Raw genomic sequence first — 20,512 nt, 5'->3', positions numbered from 1 at the left:
ACCCATGTGTAACTACCCAAACATTTGCCATGGAGCACATGTTCATATTGAATTACATCAACGTGTTAGCTTCTGTGTGAGTTTCTTCATTTTCAACAACAATTGTATGTTATTTGCAAGGTTATTTGCAGGTTATTTGCAATACATACAATATGGTATATCTCAATAACAACATAGTTAGTTATTTAACTATACAGCCCAACATTAAAGTACACAACAGAAGAGCCAGCTTTAGCCATGCTGAAAGTAAACAGTGATAGACAATGACCTGTAGTGCATTAGCATTTCATTTTACATTACACTTAGTCATTTAGCTGACAGTTGTATCCAAAGTGACTTACAGCCATCAGGGTCCAATAAAGGTACAGTGCCACTAGGATATTGTTAGCGCAGCAATAAGCACTACTCACATAGAATAGAATAGCAACTCAAGCGAAGTCAAGGGAGGGAGAAGAGGGATAGTCAGGATAGGGAGGAAGGAAGTGGTAAGGGCTATTAAGCATGTCTAGCTGTTAGTAGTGCTAAAAGAGGAGGTAGGTCTTCAGGAGGTTTTTGAAGATTGAGAGGGATGGCCCTGCTCTGGTAGCAACTGGTAGCACGTTCCACCAATGGGGAACTACAGTTGAGAAAATTTGGATTGCCATGAGCGTATGGGTGGCAGAGCCAGGCCATGTGTATTGGCAATACCAGCATGCACCAAATGTCAAAGCATGTAGCCTAATGTCAGGATGAAAGGATGAGAATGTCAGTCGTGTTTTATGGGTAAATCAGGACAAACATACAACATTGATGAGCTCTTGCAGGGGCTGGGCTCCCAGAGCTTCAATTTTGCCCTCGTTCATGCAGGCCTGGTAGTACCACTGGGCCTTCTTCTCCGCTTCACTCAGCCCCTTCATGGTGGTGTTCTCTGAGGGACACACGAGACAGGACATCAACACTAAATTCAACACCACCGCCATCGACACCACCACCACACAGAAGTCATCAACACCAAAATCAACACCACCACCACCACCACCACCACAGAGAAGTCATCAACACCAAAATCAACACCACCACCACCACCACCACCACAGAGAAGTCGTCAACACCAAAATCAACACCACCACCACACAGAAGTCAACAGCAATAAGGACGAGTCATATCCATTCAATATTCTATTACGACACAGTCAAACAAGAACAATAAACAGAGTAATCTTGAATCTTGATATTAAGAAACTGAGGGAATTGTGTGTGTGTGTGCGTGTGCGTGAGAGAGAGAGAGAGAGAGAGAGAGAGAGTGCGTGTGTGTGAGAGTGAGAGTGAGTGTTTGAGTGTGTGATAGCCAGTGTGCTTGTGTGTGTGTATGAATTTGTGTTTTGGAGGAGTGTGTGTGTGTATAGGGGCTATACTTGTCTTCAGCATCATTTCCACACCACACTAATGCAATTGCCCTTTCGGTAAGAGGAGAGATTACTTGCGGGTTTTGAGAAATCCCAAATAAAAGGATTAGCGCTTAAAGCAGCTTTTGACTCAGTTGGCTGACTACAGCATGACCACTCAGGCCTAAGGCGGTGTGGGGTAGTGGACGGTGCTTACCCAGCAGGTTCTTCATGACGGCCATGTTGTGCTCCCACAGGTTGCTGAAGGGCCCCCAGCGGGACTTGCCCTCGGGCAGCGGGTTGTTCTTGATCCAGCCCCCACAGGCGTAGTTGTAGAAGTCCTGGCAGGGGTCCACCGAGCGGTCCATGGAGCTCAGGACAGCACTGGCCACGGTCACACATGACTCCGACAAACACACGCCATGGTGGCCTAGCAACGGGAGACACGGCAACTCTCAGACTCTCACTGCTTTGTAATGTGTGTACTAATGGCATATGCATGGTTGATTACGACTGAAAGCTATGTAATAAAGTATGTGTGTGTGTTAAGTTATGGAAAGGGCATGTATGATGTCATGCACACAGATGCGTCAGTGATCGCTGTACAGAAACTGATTAGAGAAAGCGATGCGTAAAAAAGCATGAGTTATGATCTAGATGTCCCTCAATGGATCCAATAAATTTCACAACTTCCCCATAATGGGACAGCTCAATAGTGTTTCATAATGAATTAATTCATACGTTCATACGTATGTGTGTGTGTGTGTGTGTGTGTGTGTGTGTGTGTGTATTTAAGAGTGGAGGGTAGCTGTTCTTCCAAAGCTACACCAGCATGTTGATTTTTCAACAACAGGAGACAACATCCTGGACCTGGTCTACACTACACACAAAGGAGCATACAAAGCCACCCCCCCCCCCCCACACACATTGGACTTTCTGACCATATCACTGTTATGCTAATGCCCGCATACAGACAAAGAGTAAAAGCAAACAAACCGGTTCGTAAGCAGGTAAAAGTGTGGACTGAGGGAGCCTCTGATGCTCTTCAAGACTGCTTTGACACAACAGACTGGGAAATGTTTAAGCAGGCAGCCACTTACAACAAGCAGACAGACATAGAGGAGTATACAGACACTGTAACCTCTTACATCACCAAGTGCATAGATGATGTGACCCACACAAAAGACATCACTCGGGCTAACTGGAAGCCATGGCTGACAGGGGATGTCCTCAGGCTGCTGAGGGCCAGAGACAAAGCCTACAGAGCTGGGGATGAAGCTGGCATGAGAACAGCAAGAGCCAACCTGTCCCGTGGCATCAAGGAAACAAAAAAGGAATACACTTACAAGATAACCACCCACTTCAAAGACAGCAGGAACGCACAAAGCCTATGGCAGGGCATTCAGGCCATCACGGACTACAAGCCCGCGCCACAGAGCTGTGAGAGCAACATCCCTCTGCTCAACAATCTGAACCGCTTCTTTGCTCGCTTTGAAGCACAAAGCAGCACTTGCCCACAGAAGACCCCTCCCCCTCCACACGAGCAGCCCCTGTGCCTCTCTGCCGACAGTGTGAAGAGGACACTTGCTGCTATCAACACCCGTAAGGCAACAGGCCCAGACAACATCCCAGGTCGTGCGCTGAAGGACTGCGCTGAGGAGCTTAAGGATGTCTTCACAGACATCTTTAACACTTCCCTGAAGCAAGCCATCGTCCCATCATGTTTCAAAGCTGCCACCATCATACCTGTGCCGAAGAAAACTGCTCCATCCTGCTTCAATGACTACTGCCCCGTGGCACTGACACCCATCATCATGAAGTGCTTTGAGCGGCTTGTCATGTCACACATCAAATCCATTCTCCCCCCCACCCTGGACCCCTTCCAGTTTGCATACCGAGCCAAACGGTCCACAGAGGATGCAATCTGCTCTGCCCTCCACCCAGCCCTCACCCACCTGGAAAAAAGAGACTCATATGTGAGATTGCTGTTTATAGACTTCAGTTCTGCATTCAACACCATAATACCACAACAACTCATCTGCAAACTTGACAAACTGGGACTCCTACCTACCTCTGCAACTGGCTACTGGACTTCCTCTGTCAGAGGCCTCAAGTAGTACGTGTTGGCAACAATATCTCAAGCAGCATCACACTGAGCACGGGGGCCCCCCATTTACACCACCCACCTCACCCACAAGGTGACCACAATTGTGAGTGCAAGTCACCCCGCTTGATCTACTGCCCTCTGGGAAGAGGTACAGAAGCCTGCGCTCCCGCACCACCAGACTCACCAACAGCTTCATACACCAGGCTGTTAGGAGGCTGAACTCTCTCCCCCCTCTCCCCCCTCCACCCTCAGCTACATAACATCCTGGACTTTGGACCCACAATGGCTGCCTTGCACTACTCCACTTGCACTACTCCACTTGTACACTTGCACACTTTGCAACTTGTTGTTGTTGTCCTGTTGTCCTGAAAACACAACACACTTCTGCTGCTCTTCCATAACTTGCACCACTATGCCACTTGCTTACTACGTAGGTCAAACAGAACTACCTCAACCATTTATTGGCCTGACTTTGCACTATTATATTGACTGTCTATGCACAATTGCACAATTTCAACCCAATTTTGCTGCTCTTATTTCTTCATTGTATGTGCCTTCTTATTTACTTTTTATTGTTTACTTGAATGTTATGTTTGTCTGTGGACTCTTTGTATGTCTTGGCATGTGAAGAAATTGACAATAAAGCAGACTTTGACTTTGAGGGAGGTGGCACCTCCATCTGGATACATTCAGTTCTTTCACACCAATGCCAAAAAAAAAAATATGACTTCTAGGAAAGGATATGCGCTTTTCAGATGAAATGGATAAGCCTGCAGAGAGATACAGACTAGAAGAACATGCCTTCTCATCCAGCCAACACCAACATGCCCAACACTGAGAAAGGCCTTTCAACCTCATCAATGGTCTGTCTTTCCTTCCCTTAGCTTGCTCCTTATCTTTTGCACTGGTGATGGTACATGGAATGACTTGTCAAGCGACATTGCTGGGCAGCTACAGTTCTATGTGGAGTGTTAAGATGATAATGTCAATAGCCTCTGAGTAACAGCTATGCTGATTTTCAAGACTGACTTGTTGCGTAAATTTTTGACTGAGAAAGGCTTCGCTGGCTGCAACAGAGAAAGTGTCAACATGATATTTTGTTTTCCTTCCCCTTGGTGCAAAGAGGCTGTTTAAAGTTTGCTTGTCAGTTTATTTGGCAAGCCACACACACACATAAATATACTCACACACATGCAACTATCCAGGCATTCTGGATGAAAAACATGTATATGTCCTCAAATGCACCCACACACACACACACACACACGCACACACGCACGCACGCACGCACACATGCACATACACACAGTACAGCTTAGAGGTTTATGGCTTGTTGCTCTTGGAAGAGGATATATAAGACATTTTTATACTCCTTGAATTCTCAAAGCGTTTATATACTTTCCCTCTCTCGCACTCTCTCTCTCATATCACTTTGCATATGATATCACTCTCTTTGCATATAATATCACTCTCTTTGCATATAATATCACTCTCTTTGCATATGGTTATCACTCTCTTTGCATATATCACTCTCTTTGCATATGGATATCACTCTCTTTGCATATATCACTCTCTTTGCATATGGATATCACTCTCTTTGCATATGTGCATGCATTTTTTTTATGTCAGGGGCAACTGCATTGCTTCGAGAGACAAGGAGCAAAGGAGGTTGTGTTCCCTATCAAATAAGCCCTTTGTCACAAAAGTAGACCAATAAGACTGGCTACGTCGATGCTGCGCATAATTGGCGTGAAGCGGCACTGCCTGCTTTTGTGTAGCTCAGTGGAGACCAGGAGGAGGCTGAGGAGGAATGCACTACAATGGGCTTCATTGTCAGGCCCATCGAGCAAAAAAACACTTGGCTCAAAGATGGATCCTCACTCCCTAATCTGAAATGATAAAACACAGAGAAAGATAGGGGAAGGAGGGAGGGAGGGAGTGAACTCAGCTGAATAGGAGGAAAGGAGAGAGAAGGTAAACAGTCTGGCTGTTCATTCTTTTTTTCCCTTTTCCTTCTCCCTTTGTGACCCACTTGTTATTTCAGAGAACAGGGCTCGTCGCGAAGCTGGCAGCCGCGGGTGGCTGAATAGGAGGAAGTGGCATTTCTGTTTCCTCTCCAAATACGGTCAGATATTAACTTTTGAGCCAAGAAAAGCAGGTTAATGACAAGAGAGGCAGGTTAATGACTCCGATCTCACCCCTGGACAGGCTCTTCTGGCTCTGGAGAAGTGTGTATGTGAACAGCGCAAAGACTCCCTCCAGCAAATATTTTCACTGCTTAGGTATCCAAACACTCCCCACCTCATTATGAAATGAATAACCCACCCCTTACCACCTCGACTCCTCCCCCAACCCCAAAACACGACCTTACCACAATTTGATACGGGATGTGTTATGCATTCTGACACATTTCCAAACTGCACAAACTGCACAGAAACGAGCTGTTTTTTCCACAATCAGTGCTCAGACACCGCCAGTATCGTTCCATCTGAAACAGCTCAACTGCTGGTGGTGTTCTGTGATGTGCGCACAGACCTTACCAGGTACCCACCAGTTCCTGGGAAATTAATCTTTTGATCCTTGGACTGATACCATCAGGACCCTTATCAGCTGAATGGAGGGAGCCAGTCAGCGCACACCCAAATATACAGATTTAGATCAGACTAAATGATATGAGACTGACTGTGGTATATTAATATGTTTTTGTCCTTTGGCAGAGGTGGGTTTTATTTTATGTACTAACCATCATAGGATGATGATGCTAAGATGACGAAGAGAGGAAACCTGCTTACCATGACATCAAGTACAGCAACAGGCATTGCAGGGGCAGTGATGATTTAGCAGGCATTTTTTTACTTTTTTTACATTTATTGATAGTAATGTTAGCCAGTAGACATGAGCCATATCAATAGACTGCCACACAAGAAGGCTCTTTAAAGAATCAGAAATGGGCCAATGAAGGAGCATCCTGACAAAATCCCTTACATAAACTTTCCTAATTGAATTACACTCAGTATATTTCCACAACCATACCACAATATTATCTTGGCGTCAGCAAAGAGCACCAAGCACATTTATCCAACAAATTCCTCATTTCTACGGTGACATTGGGACAAACAGACTGGCCACCTACCTGCCCGGTAGTGCACCCCCAGCGTCAGAAGGCTAATGAAGAGGGCGAGGGACAGGGTGCAGACCAAGACCAGCAGCCTCCTCTCAATGTGCGTCCTCTCTGCCCAGCACTTGGGGCCTGGGCCTCGATTCAGTGACACCTGGGTAACACACACACAAACACACACACACACACATGCATTCCTTCAGTTAGTTGACAAGGTATCTTTAAACTTCACATCAAACTACTATCTGTAAGCATGCTATGGGACAATTGTTGTGGATAACCTTAATGCAGTTTTGGAATCTGTTCTAACATGGACAACACAATAAGAACAAATTAAGGGATCGATATGATCTCTCCAGGTAGGCTGAGAACCACTTACAGAGTAGGTGTCAAAAGATGGAAGCAAAGCCTTCCAGTAAGACTTCAAAATAACATTATAATGTGCAATGGTTATTCAGGTAGGTCATACGGAGTTCAAGAGAATAAAAGTAAGTATTGTTTTAGTTTTGCAGTTAAATTATTATACGTTTGTGTTGGGTTGTTGGTATGGAGCTTTAGTGGTATTCCTGTTTTCATCACACCTTTTGTTCTACGTGAAATGGGGCGTGCTACAAGTCTACACACTGCTAAAGTCCCTTAGTATTTAGTGGCTTATCTCGGTCTTGTCTTCATCACAAAGATAATGTGTTTTTAGAGACACAGCAGAGCCAACCTGTCTCTGTGACAAAAGGAAAAAAAGTCTTGATGAATTGGCTTTCTGTCCAAAACATACCACAGTGTTTTAACAAGTCAGGTTTTAAACTGGTTTTCTTTTAAAAATGCTACAGTGAAAAGACATATGTTGGCACCAACTCCTTTTGCAAACACTTATCTATTCTCACCACAAGGTATCTTTCTATGTTAAGTATTTTAACTTGGAATGTTCTGATTTTTTTCCGTTTTCTCCTATATCCATGCCTATGCCACAGAGGGTAAAAAAGGCAAATCAAGACAGTGCCTCTCTATAAAGTCCAGGTAAGTACTTTGCATGTCAGACTAGACAGGTTGCCAACAGGACATCACATGCCACTACTGTGCACTTTCAATCTGTATTGCTATCACATTTTAGTTCAATAACACTCCTTCACCAAGAAAAGAAACATGAGAAGCTACATTTCTCACTGACCAACTTTTCAATTACTTCTCCAAGTGGTTCCCTGACACTTATAATTGGTGTAGTGAACACTTTAAAAGAATCAAGTCAACCAGCCTTAATTTCAGTAACACAAGTCAGATTTACCCCAGATAGACGAAAATACTCCATTAACCCCAAGAGGGGAAAGGCCAAAGCAAATGTGGTCTTCTTTGCACTCTGCTTGGCGGCGGTGGCGGGGGAAGAAGGAGTCTACGATCGTTAAAAGTAAATCCCACGCTCTCTCTCAGGCTGCGCCGCTCTTTGGGGATCTGTGCGCCAAACCCAAAGCGTTTTTAAAAAAAAAAAAATATATATATATATATATATCTCCGAGTTCCCCTGAGGGAGAGAAAGCACTGGGAGATGCAGAGACAGAGAGACAGAGAGAGCGGGAGAGAGAGAGAGTGTGAGAGAGAGAGAGAGAGAAAGCCAAAGATTTGCCTTAATAACAAAAACGCTCTGGACGCTTAACTCCCTTCCAAAGCCAGGGAAAATATTTTAGAAATGCTTTAAGAGTAATGAGGCTGAGGTTCTCAGAAGAGGAAATAAAGCAAGCAAGTGAAAGAGAGAGTCAGTATATATGACAGAGAGAGAAGGAGGGAGGGAAGGTGGGAAGGAAGGGAGAGAGAACAAATGAGAGCAAGCTAGAACTAGTATTAAAACTGGAATGATGAGTTTCTGAGGGACACACAAGCAAACAAGTATGCAATAAGCTCAAAGGCAGAGAGGGAATGGATCACATAGAGACATCCTTTGAGCTGCACACAGGCCATGCAAATCCGCTGTTCTATCTGGCATACCATCTTTACACAAGTGAGTGACATTTGACTATCTGAAACACAGCAAACTGGCCAGTTTACTTTACCACAAATGACTGGTTAAGAGCTCCCATATGCCACTCCGTAGTGGCAGTCATTGCAATGCAGAGATAGGTTATAGTCCAAATACAGTCTACTTATTTAGACAAGGTTTTCTCCATAAACCATTGCTGATCATAAATGCATGACAGATTTGTGCTTTTTGACTTCCACGGCCAATACTGGAGCACGACTTCAAAGAAATATTTCTTACATTCCTATGGATACATCTGCAAATTTAAAACACTTCATGGACAAGCAAACTCTGTTTTCTATATTCTTCCAGAAGTGGAATTTCTTTTTTAAATTTGCACACATATTTCCTAACTTTAAGCAGATGCCTCAGGACTACAGTTTTATACAATGGATCAACCATGTCACCTGCGCAGTCTCTGACCAACTAGGCTAACTGTTAATTTCCTATTGACATTCATGACTTGCCAGTGTGACGCCGGGTCGGCAACCATGCAGAACAGCCACGGTATTGACATTAGGTGCTGGGACAAAGATGAGGAATGTGTTTGGACACGCGTGGGGCCGGCCCCCCCTCCAGGTCATTAAGGTTATCCCCGTCGATATTATGAGAGAGAGAAAGTGTGCCTGCTCACCTGCATGACTGCCGAGGGATAGACGTCATCCGAGGTAGAGTCGATCAGCTCCTCCTCGTCCAGGGTGGCCCGTTTGTAGGTGGACATCTGAAAGGTCAAATGCAGAATAGACTCCCTCAGTGCTTCCATTCTCCTCCAGGATAGCCCCTGGTGTGTGTCTGTGTGTTTATCTGTCCAGAATACTGGGAAGGTTATCTCTCTGTGTGATCAGGACACGAGAGAGTGAGTCCATCTGTGCGCGCATGTGTGAGTGTGTGTATGTCTGTGTGTTTCTGCTATCCCAACAAAGTCCTTCGTTGTTGTTAAGGGGTGTGTTTTCTGGTCTGTCCTCCGCTCACCATAACCCGGACACCTTCTCCTTCATTCACCCCAAAATCTTGACCACAAACTGCACCCCACACTGTCCCTGCAGCCTCCAACATCCCCACCCCACGTCCTCTCTCTCTCTCCACTCCTGTGGTTTGGACTCGGCTGTGGAGCACCACTAGGAATCGCCTCTCCCGAAAAAACACCCCCTCCACACACAAACACACATACGTCGGGGGCTTCCCAGCTTAGAGCTCTACCCCCTCCAGTGCGTGGAACAGACGAGCAGTGGAACCCTGGAGTGGAGGACTCCCCTTCCCAGAACTATCCTCACGCTCAGAACGTGCCGTCCCCAAACCAGCAGCAGCAGCCCAAACGAGGAAGGAGCTGCACACACGCACACAAAAACACAGGAAGAAACAGAAGGGAGGTGGACGGCAGGACTGGAGCGCTTTACATGAGGGAATGAGAATGAGGGGCGTGTTTGTGTGAGTGCATGTGTGTGTGTGTGTGTGAGAGAGAGAGAGAGAGAGAGAGTGTGCATTCCAGAGTGTGGTTTCATTTAGATCTGGGAGGGAACTTTCAGAGGTTAGGGCATGCCCACTCTGTCCTGCCCAAAGGATATTCTAGGCTGAGGAGGCGGGGTTCAGGCACCTTCAGAGACTCCCCTTATATGTTTCCAGTTGTTGCCCAGGTTACGGTTACCCGATAGGTGTGTGACAGGCAATTGTTCTTTACCCAATCTGAACCTCCCAGAGTTGTGCTGTTGGAAATCTTTCTTGCTGACTTCTTTTATGGAACATACATACCTTGGGACTTTTACAACTTCTATACAACCGTGATCCACAGCAACTCTGAGTAACACCCATAAAGGCATTACAAGACAGGATTTGATCCAGATCTTTTAAGAGGGATTTTTTGGGATTGAAGAAGATTCTGGAAATTTGGCAAGTCTTCTAGTCTTGTAGTGGAAACACACACACACACACACACACACACACAATGGGAGCACAAACACCCCGACAACACTTTCCCGCCATACCTGAGCAACATGAACATTTCCTTCTGTGAATAAAATAAGTTACAGGAAACTGCATGTTTCTTTAGGATCTCCCTGGTGGAGTTATCATTTACAAAAAAAGCCTGATTTCCTTACTGAAACTGAAACTTAAAATACCCAATAGGTGAACTCAACAGGAAGCCAGATCAGACTTATGGTATCTCTGAAGTGTTCCAGTAAACACCGACATCATGATTCACATTCAATCATCTTATAACTTGGCTGTCTTAAAACCTTTTCCACTGTTACACTGCTGGCTTGGCCTCCAGTTTTGGTCATTTAAAAAAATAAGCTATTGCTTAGTAAACCATAGTATGTCAAACCGTGGCATTTACGTATCAAACAGCATTCTTGTAATGCTTCCATAATATGTGAGTTTGTGTTTGTGTCCTGTAAGTGTGTGTACAATGTGTTTTGTGTGTATACAGATTGGTTGTGTGTGTACAGTATGTGTGTGTGTGTGTCTGTATGTTTGGGTTTGTTTGTGTGTGTTTTCTTCATCCTTGTTCATATCTGGCTCATCTCCCCTGTGTGCTAGGTTTGGCCTGGCCCTCTCTGAACCTCAAAATCCCCCAACGGCCACACTCTCCGGGGAGAGAGCCAGAACCGGCGTCTGGAGCTAGAGTCCAGGACCTCAGAACCCAAAACGCCAGCCTCATTTCACCCGGGCATGCAGGCAGCCACTGTCAGCACCGTCGACCTGCTGACCGCTGTCCTGTCTGCTACCCTCCTCCCCCACCCATAACCCTCTATCCTCCCACCCTCCTCCTCGTTCTCTCCATGTCCTCCTTGACCTGCACTGGACCACAGTTTGTGTTATCGGACTCTTGCCAGACCACTCAGTATGCTAGCCCACAAACCCAATACGCCCCTGATGGTTTGGGCTCCATGACACCTTTGCATCCTATAACCCAGTGGATCTCAAAGTGTGGGGCGGGCACTAGTGGGGAAAAAAATAGTTTTTTTTGTGCCTATCTTTAATAATGCCTCTCTTTTATAACAAGGAGGGAAGATCATAGATTCAAAACAAAATAGCCACACAGAAACAAGTCATAAACAGACATATGAATTAAAATAACATCTGATCCAGCGGACTGAGATGGGAAATGTAACGTGGACGTGGTAAAGTTACAATTTTGCCGGGTTGCTGGGGTCAGGTGGGGCTTCCAAAGTGGGGAAAAAGTTTGAGAATCACTGCTATAGCCTCACTGTAAGGGTGTGAACAACCAGCGCGCCACCGATGAGAGACAGAACGGAGTGGACAGCAGAGAGAGGTGCTGATTGACATCAGGCCGAACATCGTGGGAAATGGGGGCGCTTTCTGGAGCTCCGACTTGAACGAGTATCAACTGTCTGGCTCTGCTGAAACTCTCTGTCGATGAACGGGGCCCCGAGTTGAAAGCAAGCTGTCTGCGCATCTTTGTATCAAGTAACGCAAAAGCCTGCTCATTAGAGGACAATCAATCATACTGGCCATACTGGCAAAGGAGAGGAAAGTTGGCTTAAGCAAAGCAGCATATCAACCAGAAGAGGCCTGTTTTCCAAACACTGTTAGTGAGCACACTTGACCCTATCTGGGGAAAACAGAAAATCACAACACTCTGAAAAAACATTGCCAAACACTGACAACAGCCAACCTGGGTGGACTTCCAGCCATTTGCTACTACTAGTTCCCCATGACCGCTTTCTACTGAACTCAGTGCAGTTCTGCAGTCTTTGAGGGCCTGTGAGCCCATAAGGCTTTGGTATTCGCTGGCATTGCCCCCACTGCTCACCCCCCTATATTGGCGCACAGTCATCCCAGAGAGGCGTGCTCATTCCTGGACACTTTCCTGGCTGCGCTCCCTTGGCAGATGTGCCCCTGGAGGCTCCGGGGGAGGTGCTGGTGTAAGCAGAGGCAGTCTTGTTGCCACACACCCTCTCATTAGACACTGTGCCCCCCGGGGTGGAGGTGAGAGAGCAAGGACTAGGGAGGGGGTGTGTGGGTGTAGTTGGGGAATGCCAACGGCCTTCCACCCGACATGTGTCAGTGGCTAGGGGAGGCTGAACTGGGTCATGAATCAGAACAGCAGAGTAACATCCCCCTGTATCCTGTTGGAGTGGCATCATTGTGTGTGTGTGTGTGTGGGGGGGGGGGGGGGTAGCGGGTTGATGCCTTCAGCCAAGCTGACCACTTTTCCAGTCCCTGAGACACGGTCGTGACTCGTGCCCGGCAGTGCCGCTTGGCTTGGCCGTGCAGAGGTGAGGATGGATTTATTCTGGGCGTCATTCCTGGATCTGGCACCTCACCCATGCCAGCGGCTCCGTAAGCAGCAGTCAATATTCCAGGATTCTTGGAACAGTTTGGGGCCTATGCCCGCCAGCGAGGCTTTAAACCACAACTATGCGTCAGTAAGTCGTCACTGATCCTGTAAACCAGTCAATTATTTGTGGTGAGGTGGCATTCTCATGGGACACAGGAGTTTGTTTGTGACCGCGGGTATACAACGTGTTTGGTGTTTGTGAGAACAAGAGCTAAAACGGAATCTTTACTGTGGTCTGTGGTCACAGCTGAGTCACAGGAGTTGTGGCCGAGGGGTAATGGCCTACTTCCATGGACAGTAGCCTCTTGTTTATTAGCCCTGGAGGAAATAGACTTGCAGATATCTTTGGCTGTTGTCAAAAAAGACTGGCCTTCAAATGAGTCTTATGTTTGGAGAGAACAGCAAATCTATTAACAGACTACAATGATTTCTTTAATGAGTCGTTAAATATGAATTATACAGTTCTTTTTAACGATGGGGAAATTACTATATACTACTTTAAACTACTTTTATCAGAGTGTATTCATACTAACATGTAAACTGCTACACTGCGAATGTCCTCAATGTGAAAGATAACAGCAGTGGAACAAATGGAAACCAGCCCTCCAGCCAAAACTTTCAAGCCCTCCTCAAAAAAGAGTCAAAACAAAAGTATATCCCATCATCCCTCACACCTGCAAGGCAAGCTTATTCCACGGCTGCTATGCTCAAACATGCTGTTGTTGGCTGGTTAGCCACAATATAAGATGCCATACTTAGGCCATGTGTCGGTTAGCAAATCTTTCGGGGTTATAAAAGTTTCTGGTTAACTCTGGGGACAAATTCCTAGCATGCCACGAAAATAACTGATGGTGATGATGCTGGTAGTGTTTGCAATGTCTGTGTTAGTCTGTGTGCAATGTGTGGATATCACATCAGTGCCTTCCAGAAGTCCCAGTACCAAAAACATCTCACAATTTACATACAGTTATTCTTAATCGTTCAGCTGGCATTTTATTTCATCATTCAATGAATATGCATCACTATGTACCACGGGACTTCATAGGAACCCAATAACCTCTACACTGTGATAAATAGGAAACAGCCCCACCAAAGTCACTGATATCAAGGGCCTGGCTGGGACTACAGATCTGAGGTCATGACCTGTGACGTAAGACGAGCTTCATACCAACGCCAGCACTGAATTTGGAAAAAGAAAGAAAGGGAGAAAAGAAGAATCCTCCAGAAACAAATTCTAGAATGTTTAATTTATTACTCATCAGAGGTAGAGATATCTAACAGAAAAATACCAGACTTACATCATCACATATTCCTTTTTGATTCCTTTATATGCTTATTATAGTATTTGTGGAATGTATTATTCTTTTTGGCATAATTCTTCTAACAGAAATGATCATGTTTGGCTCCCACACCTGAACTAGAGACATTCTAATGAGGAGACACACAGTACTCAAAGAATCTCCCATAGAAATGTATAGTGTTAGTTAACGCTAACATGGCAGTCGTCTACACATATTCCGCCGGCGAAAGTAATTGTTACTTTTGTGTAAATGTATAAAGGCGCTTCGGATACTACGGAACTCCCTTCCTCCTCTGACACTAAGACACGTACTTTCAAAGGAAATGGGTGGCATGACAGTGAATTTGGAAGTATTGAGCTGATCAGTCATATATGGTCATGCCTCTCCACGCGATTTCCGGATATTGGTTAAACCTCGACAAATTCAGAGTTTGTGTTGTAAGAGGTAGGCCTACTAGGCTATCTGCATGAATTGCGCATATAACAATAAAACTTCAGTTGTCATGCAGTCTTACACACATCCAACTCGTGGATCTTCACATCCATTCGCACGAAATCAGCAGGAAGCCTGTCAGACACATGATTTCAGTATAATTTACAGTTGGAGGGTCAATCGTTTTGTTATGACACAGTGTTTATTTATTGCCAGGGCGCGAGAGATTGCCTGTGTCCATGACTTTAAGCTCCTTCCTGATCGAGGTAATGAGTAACTGATGTGAGGCAAAGAAATCAGATGGCAAAGACTCAGCGCTGGGATTATCATTGGGAAATTCTTTTCTGATTGCAGAACACACTATGCTATGTTTCTTTTTATTATTCATTATTAGAACATTACGTGTTTAAACGCATTTAAAGACAGACAAAATATCAAGAGCGTCTTGCATACGGTCACTACACAAGCAGACAGTGCGACGTTCCCACGAGGTGTTTGGAACGTCAGTGCGAAATGTGTCACATTTGTATCTCCCTAAATAGCATTTCAAATAGGCTACATTGAGGCAGAGCCTTTATGTTTGTGGACTAGAGCGATACCATGAGCCACTGTTGACCATACTCTAGTCATCAAAGCATCACAGACTTCTGACAACGTGACGCTTGAGCCCCGTGTGTGTGTCTAGGCTGCCAGCGTGTTGTTGATTTGTTCTTTGACCATCAGCACTTTGTACACTACGTTTCAAGCAACATTCACACTGCGACAAAAAACTATTAAAAAGTAAACTTCTTACCATGATTTCCGTTTAGCTTTTTCTGTGACCTGTTAACGGACTAACAGCACTGCGATGAGTTACCACAGTGCGGCCAGATTTTAAAGAAACAGTATTTTGCCTCGGGACGCTCTGTACGTGGGAAGTGCTATAACTGTTCGATTGCAGAAGAGATTATTATAGTAACCTGTACACCAATAGCATAACAAGAGGGGTGGTGCTTCTGAAAATGTACCCAATGTCTCTGAGAAATGGGCTGGACCACTAAGATTGACTTTAACCATTAAAATACTGAAACTTACCCCTCACTCGATTGGTCCAGCCGTAGGCTTGCCCTTTGCTGTCCAGTGAGCACTTCTGAGCCACAGTTAGGCTATAGGCTCACACTTTTTACATTTTCTTCCACATAACTTTTCCCTTACAATTGAAAATTCTACAGATCAGATTCAGCTCCAGAAAAATGTGGCCCTCTAGTCTGAAAGAATGGGGTGCTTGATTATATTGTTGTAGCCTAGGCTAGTTGTAGGCCCTAGGCTACTCTCAACTCTTAAAACAAACAAAATTAACTCACAACCAAAGACAATAATGGTGCTTCAGGCAACATCCCTGTGCAGCAGGCACCGAGTGAAAATCTGAAAATATCAGCCTACAAAACCAATCTGAATCTGAGTGTGTGTAGCTCACACGTGTATCTAGCCTGACGCAGTCATACTCAATTCTAGTCAGAATGTTGTGGGCGAGACCAAGTTCGGAATGGCACCCAGGCTAACGTGTATCCAGTTGCAGGCCTAAAGACGCGGTGGTCATAATAATAGGGTAGCCTAAATGCTTCTAATCTTTGACCTTTGGTCTGCAGTAAACTACATATAGGTCTAGATGGTTTCCTCAAACACTAAGAACCACTCTGATAATTCTGAGTTGTAGAGTTAACAAATGGCCTACTTTTGAGTTTAGCCCTTTCAGCCAGGCTACCCATAAGAGCTACACATAAAAACTAAGCCCACAGGTAAAACCACTAGATTATGGCAGTAATAGTTTTAGGATTACTAGTAGGGTTGGATATCGTTTGGGTTTTATCCGATACCGGTGCTAAATCGATACTTTTAAAACGGTGCCCAGGGGCGTAGATTTGCGTGGGGACCGAAGGACGTGTCCACACCAATGTCAAATTACGACTGAAATGTCCCCACCAATATTCAGGTTGAAATAGGGAAAAAAAGCGCTCACAGCGCAGCGCATTTCTTGTAATGTGCAGTAGCCTAGAAGGGTAAATCTCGCTGATTTGAAGTTACCTATAATAACTACCAGTGAGCTGCAGTCTCCTGCGCAGCAAGCAGCGCTTCAGCTTTACTTCACTACATGTGTCACACGAAAGAGCATTTTCTCAGCTTTTAAACGGTGCTAGCTAGCCACTGTTTGCTGTGATAAACAGTTCGCGAGAAAAATAACTTCAAGAGATTTAATAATTATTCTCTGCGCCCATCTCCACATCCATTCGTCTCGGTGGAATATCTAGCCTACACACTCTTCACGCAACACATGACAAACCATATATCAGAATAAACAGCAGACCTTACCGAACACAAAGGTGTGTATAGTTCCCGTGTTTCCGTGTATAGTTAGCTGTTCCAGAGTAATCCGGTTTTGAAATAAATTCAAAGCAAAATTCAACATGGTCTTTTGGCTGCATTTCTTAAAACTGAGCTGTGCTTACATCGCCTAGATATCTGTAAATATTAGAATCAGAGAATATACAGGCAGCTCACGGTTAAGAGTTTGTCAAAATGTAGCCTTAATGATTTCTTTTCACAAAATGCTAAGCATGCATGTATTTAAGGTTCTTAAAACTGAGCTGTGCTTAAATGGGCATGATTTCATAACAGACCAAATAGAAAATAAATGTTAAATATAGCCTACATATGAAGGGTTCAGGTGCAAAAGCCTCTAAATGCCACCTACGTCAAAAATTAGATAAAGATGGTGAGTGGATGCTCTCCACACATAGTATACGTTAGTCAAATAATTTAACTTCAAAACCCACTAAATACCACTCTCTTCCTGGTCTGAAATATCGATTTATAGGCAAAAACCTATCGGAGCCTGATTTTAAATGCTCATTTAAAAGAAACGTGGTCAGACGGATTTAGAGGGTTTTGCGTCTGAACTCTTCATATCTGTAGCCTACATATTAAAATCAGATTATGTAGGCTACACAGTGTAGTTCAAGTTGGAAAGTAGCACATTTTAATCATGGATAGTAGTTGAGTTGAGTGTTTTTTTTTTTTTTTTTGGGGGGGGGGGGGTAGTGGGTAGGTCTAGTGTCCCAACCAAAACTCAGACCAAACCTACGCCCTTGACTGTGCCAGTGCCGAAATGGTGCCATTTTTAAAATGTTTTAAATTAAAATGGTCTAAAGCATGGATTGATCTTTTTTTATTGATAAGACAAATTTGAGTATCTCCAATATGGCGATGTCCAGATCTGATGACACGCCGTGCAAACCCCTAATGCGCTAACACCAGTCAGCTGAGTTTAATTAGCGATAACGTATGGAGATGGTTTCGTAGCCTCTTTGACAGCTCAGTGACATCAGGTATGTAACATATTTATGTTTTTGCCAGCTAACTTTTAACATGATCTTCATATTCATTGTGATGCTATATGGGCCTCATGTACATGAAAGATTAATATCATGCCATTATTTGTTTAACACACCGTGAAATAAAGTTTTCACCTTACAACTTTGCTGATAACAAATAAATGTCAGTTAGCGCATTAGCAAGGATATTGTGTAACGCAGGGGTCTCAAACACCCGGCCCGCGGGCCAAATCCGGCCCGCGTCCGGCCCAATTCCGGCCCGCGACGTATGTCAAAATAATAATGTAATCCGGCCCTTGAGGCTATTTTTAATTGCGACAAACAACGATACTGAATAAAATAGACGATAGATACAAGTACGGTGACAAATCTCATTTGTAGCCTACTCTGCTCCACTATGTGCTAGACATCCAGAGCTTGATTCAAACCCAAAATCGCTGCGCAAAGTTTTCAGGAATTACTTGTATTACACGCGAGAAACACAAAGACGTGCATTTGTAATGACGCGGAAGCGATGCAGGCCATAGTTTTGCACAAATTGAAGCAGAAATAGGCCTACACTTAATGTTGAAAAACTTTCACGTGTGATGAAGTCTTAGGTAGGCTATGTTATTCACCTATTCTGATTCTGAAGGAGAATATCCTTTTGGAGATTATGATCGATTGTCTATTGACAGTGATAGTCACAGTGCGTCTGTGAATGGAGGTGCGTCTTTGCGTGTATACGACGGTGTCCACTAAGCATACCATGCTTATTTCGACCCTCTGCCCAACATAGCTTGGAGGTTGCAGTGGTAATCGTGATGAAAGTGTCCGTAATGGACGTGGTACAGACAGCAGGGCTAGTAGAAATAGAACTACAAAGTCACCTGCAATATGATGCGAACCTCTGGGTACTCAGATTACCCGCGATAGGAACTGATTTGATCAGAATACTTTATTGTAGGCCTTGTGGTTTAGTAATACATCACTAAACCATATACATCTTAGGTGTTGGTATACATCTTAGGTGTTTTCCTGTTAATTTGTTATGTGGGTAATATGAAAAAAAGGAAAGTAAACCTGCTCAAATATGTTCATCCAGTATTTACTGAAAGGTGCATAATTTGAGGTGCTTGCCATCCAGTGATGGGTACATTTACCCCCTTCATAAACTTTTGTTTATAGATTTTTACATTTACAGTAGGACGTTATCTCTGACCACTTTCAAGCCATGGCCTTTTGAAATTTTGATATAAAAATCCAAAGGTGTTGCTTTCTTAACCCTGACGCCTAGTTTGCCAGGTTTAAAAAAGTTATGAGAGGAAAATATTTTTATTTGGTGTGAAACACACACATACCCGTTTTTATGCTTTTTGTTTGTTTTATAATTTGTATTAATATTTATTTTAGCATTATTTTATTTATAAGCTTAGGTTGCTAGCACAGGTGTCTAAAACTAGATAAAAACACTTGCACTTTCTGTTTGCAGTTTTGTGTGGTATTTGAAAAAAATAACATTGCATTTTCAGAAATAGCCGGCCCTCCAATCAGATGAAGTTGGCAGAAGTGGCCCCCAGCTCATTTGAGTTTGAGACCCCTGGTGTAACGTATAGGCTAGCCTACTGTTGATGTTGTTTCATAGCCTTTTGCTTAAGTAAGCTACTTGGGCTCACGCAAGCTCTCAAACACTGTCCAGTCGCCTATGTGGTGCACCCCTCTGGTTTATACATCCAGTGTATCATATGTTAGCTACCTGTATCTGGATGTGTTGCTATCAGAGCAAGACGTTAGAGATGGCGCATGACATGCAGTGATGCCTCGTATACAAAAAAATAAATAAAAAAAAACGCTATTTAAGCACCGAAATGAGGCACTGAAATCCACGTTGTTATTCGATGCAGTTACTACCGTTTGTGTCGGCACCGGTGCCATATTAGAACCGTGTTTCGGTGCCCAACCCTAATTACTAGTTTGTGACCCCCCCCCAGTTTTTTATGCAGGATTCTGGCTTCCCACCACAGCTCTGTGGCTTGTGTGGCTGTCAGTGTTGGGCAAGTTACTTCAAAAGTGTAATGCATTATTTATTACTTGTTACTGTCATCTCAAAGTAATTTGTTACATTACAATATTACTGTCTTTGAATTGTAAGGCATTACACTACGTTTACATTACTTTCACCAAAATAACAGAAAATATGGATTTGGTGTTCTCAATAGATCTTCATGTGTTCAATGCAGCTCATTACACGGCAGGAGGTGATGTGGTATGGCATAATGACTGAGCTAGGCTTAAGGCTAACAAAAGAACAATATAATGGTTGCAGTAATGGCTCATGGGACAATGTAGGTAGGCCCCAAAGGCCAAAGGTCACTCACAACTTAATATAGTAAAATATAGCCATAGTGAAATTGTATGTTGACTTTAAATGGTTCTCATCATTGCTGGTTGCCTTTCCTTCCACTTACAGTGGTGTAGACTTAATGCAAATAGTTTGAGAATAATGGCTACGATCTTTGTCTGTAAAAGCAAC

General features: G+C 44.2%; 1 protein-coding gene across 3 annotated transcripts in view; it reads right to left on the bottom strand.

Annotated features, from left to right (window-relative positions):
• ece1 (endothelin converting enzyme 1) overlaps positions 1-15,550 on the bottom strand; it is a 28,149-nt gene extending 12,599 nt beyond the window's left edge. Inside the window, exons 1-5 of one of the 3 annotated variants that reach the window (XM_042088126.1) lie at positions 15,423-15,550; positions 9,228-9,314; positions 6,604-6,742; positions 1,581-1,793; positions 783-907 (exon numbers count right to left, since the gene is read on the bottom strand). In XM_042088126.1, the coding sequence (XP_041944060.1) occupies positions 783-907; positions 1,581-1,793; positions 6,604-6,742; positions 9,228-9,314; positions 15,423-15,425 (567 nt within the window). In that variant the 5' untranslated portion in view covers positions 15,426-15,550. Of the gene's footprint in view, positions 1-782; positions 908-1,580; positions 1,794-6,603; positions 6,743-7,867; positions 8,328-9,227; positions 9,315-9,565; positions 9,984-15,422 lie in introns of those variants that run through there. The other 2 variants (XM_042088125.1, XM_042088127.1) reach the window with 2 other exon arrangements.
• Positions 15,551-20,512: the final 4,962 nt, after the last annotated feature.

Source organism: Alosa sapidissima, chromosome 4 (assembly GCF_018492685.1).
Source record: "Alosa sapidissima isolate fAloSap1 chromosome 4, fAloSap1.pri, whole genome shotgun sequence".
NCBI lineage: Eukaryota > Metazoa > Chordata > Actinopteri > Clupeiformes > Clupeidae > Alosa > Alosa sapidissima.
Note: the sequence above shows the minus strand (reverse complement) of the source record. Positions and strands in the feature narration are given on the sequence as shown.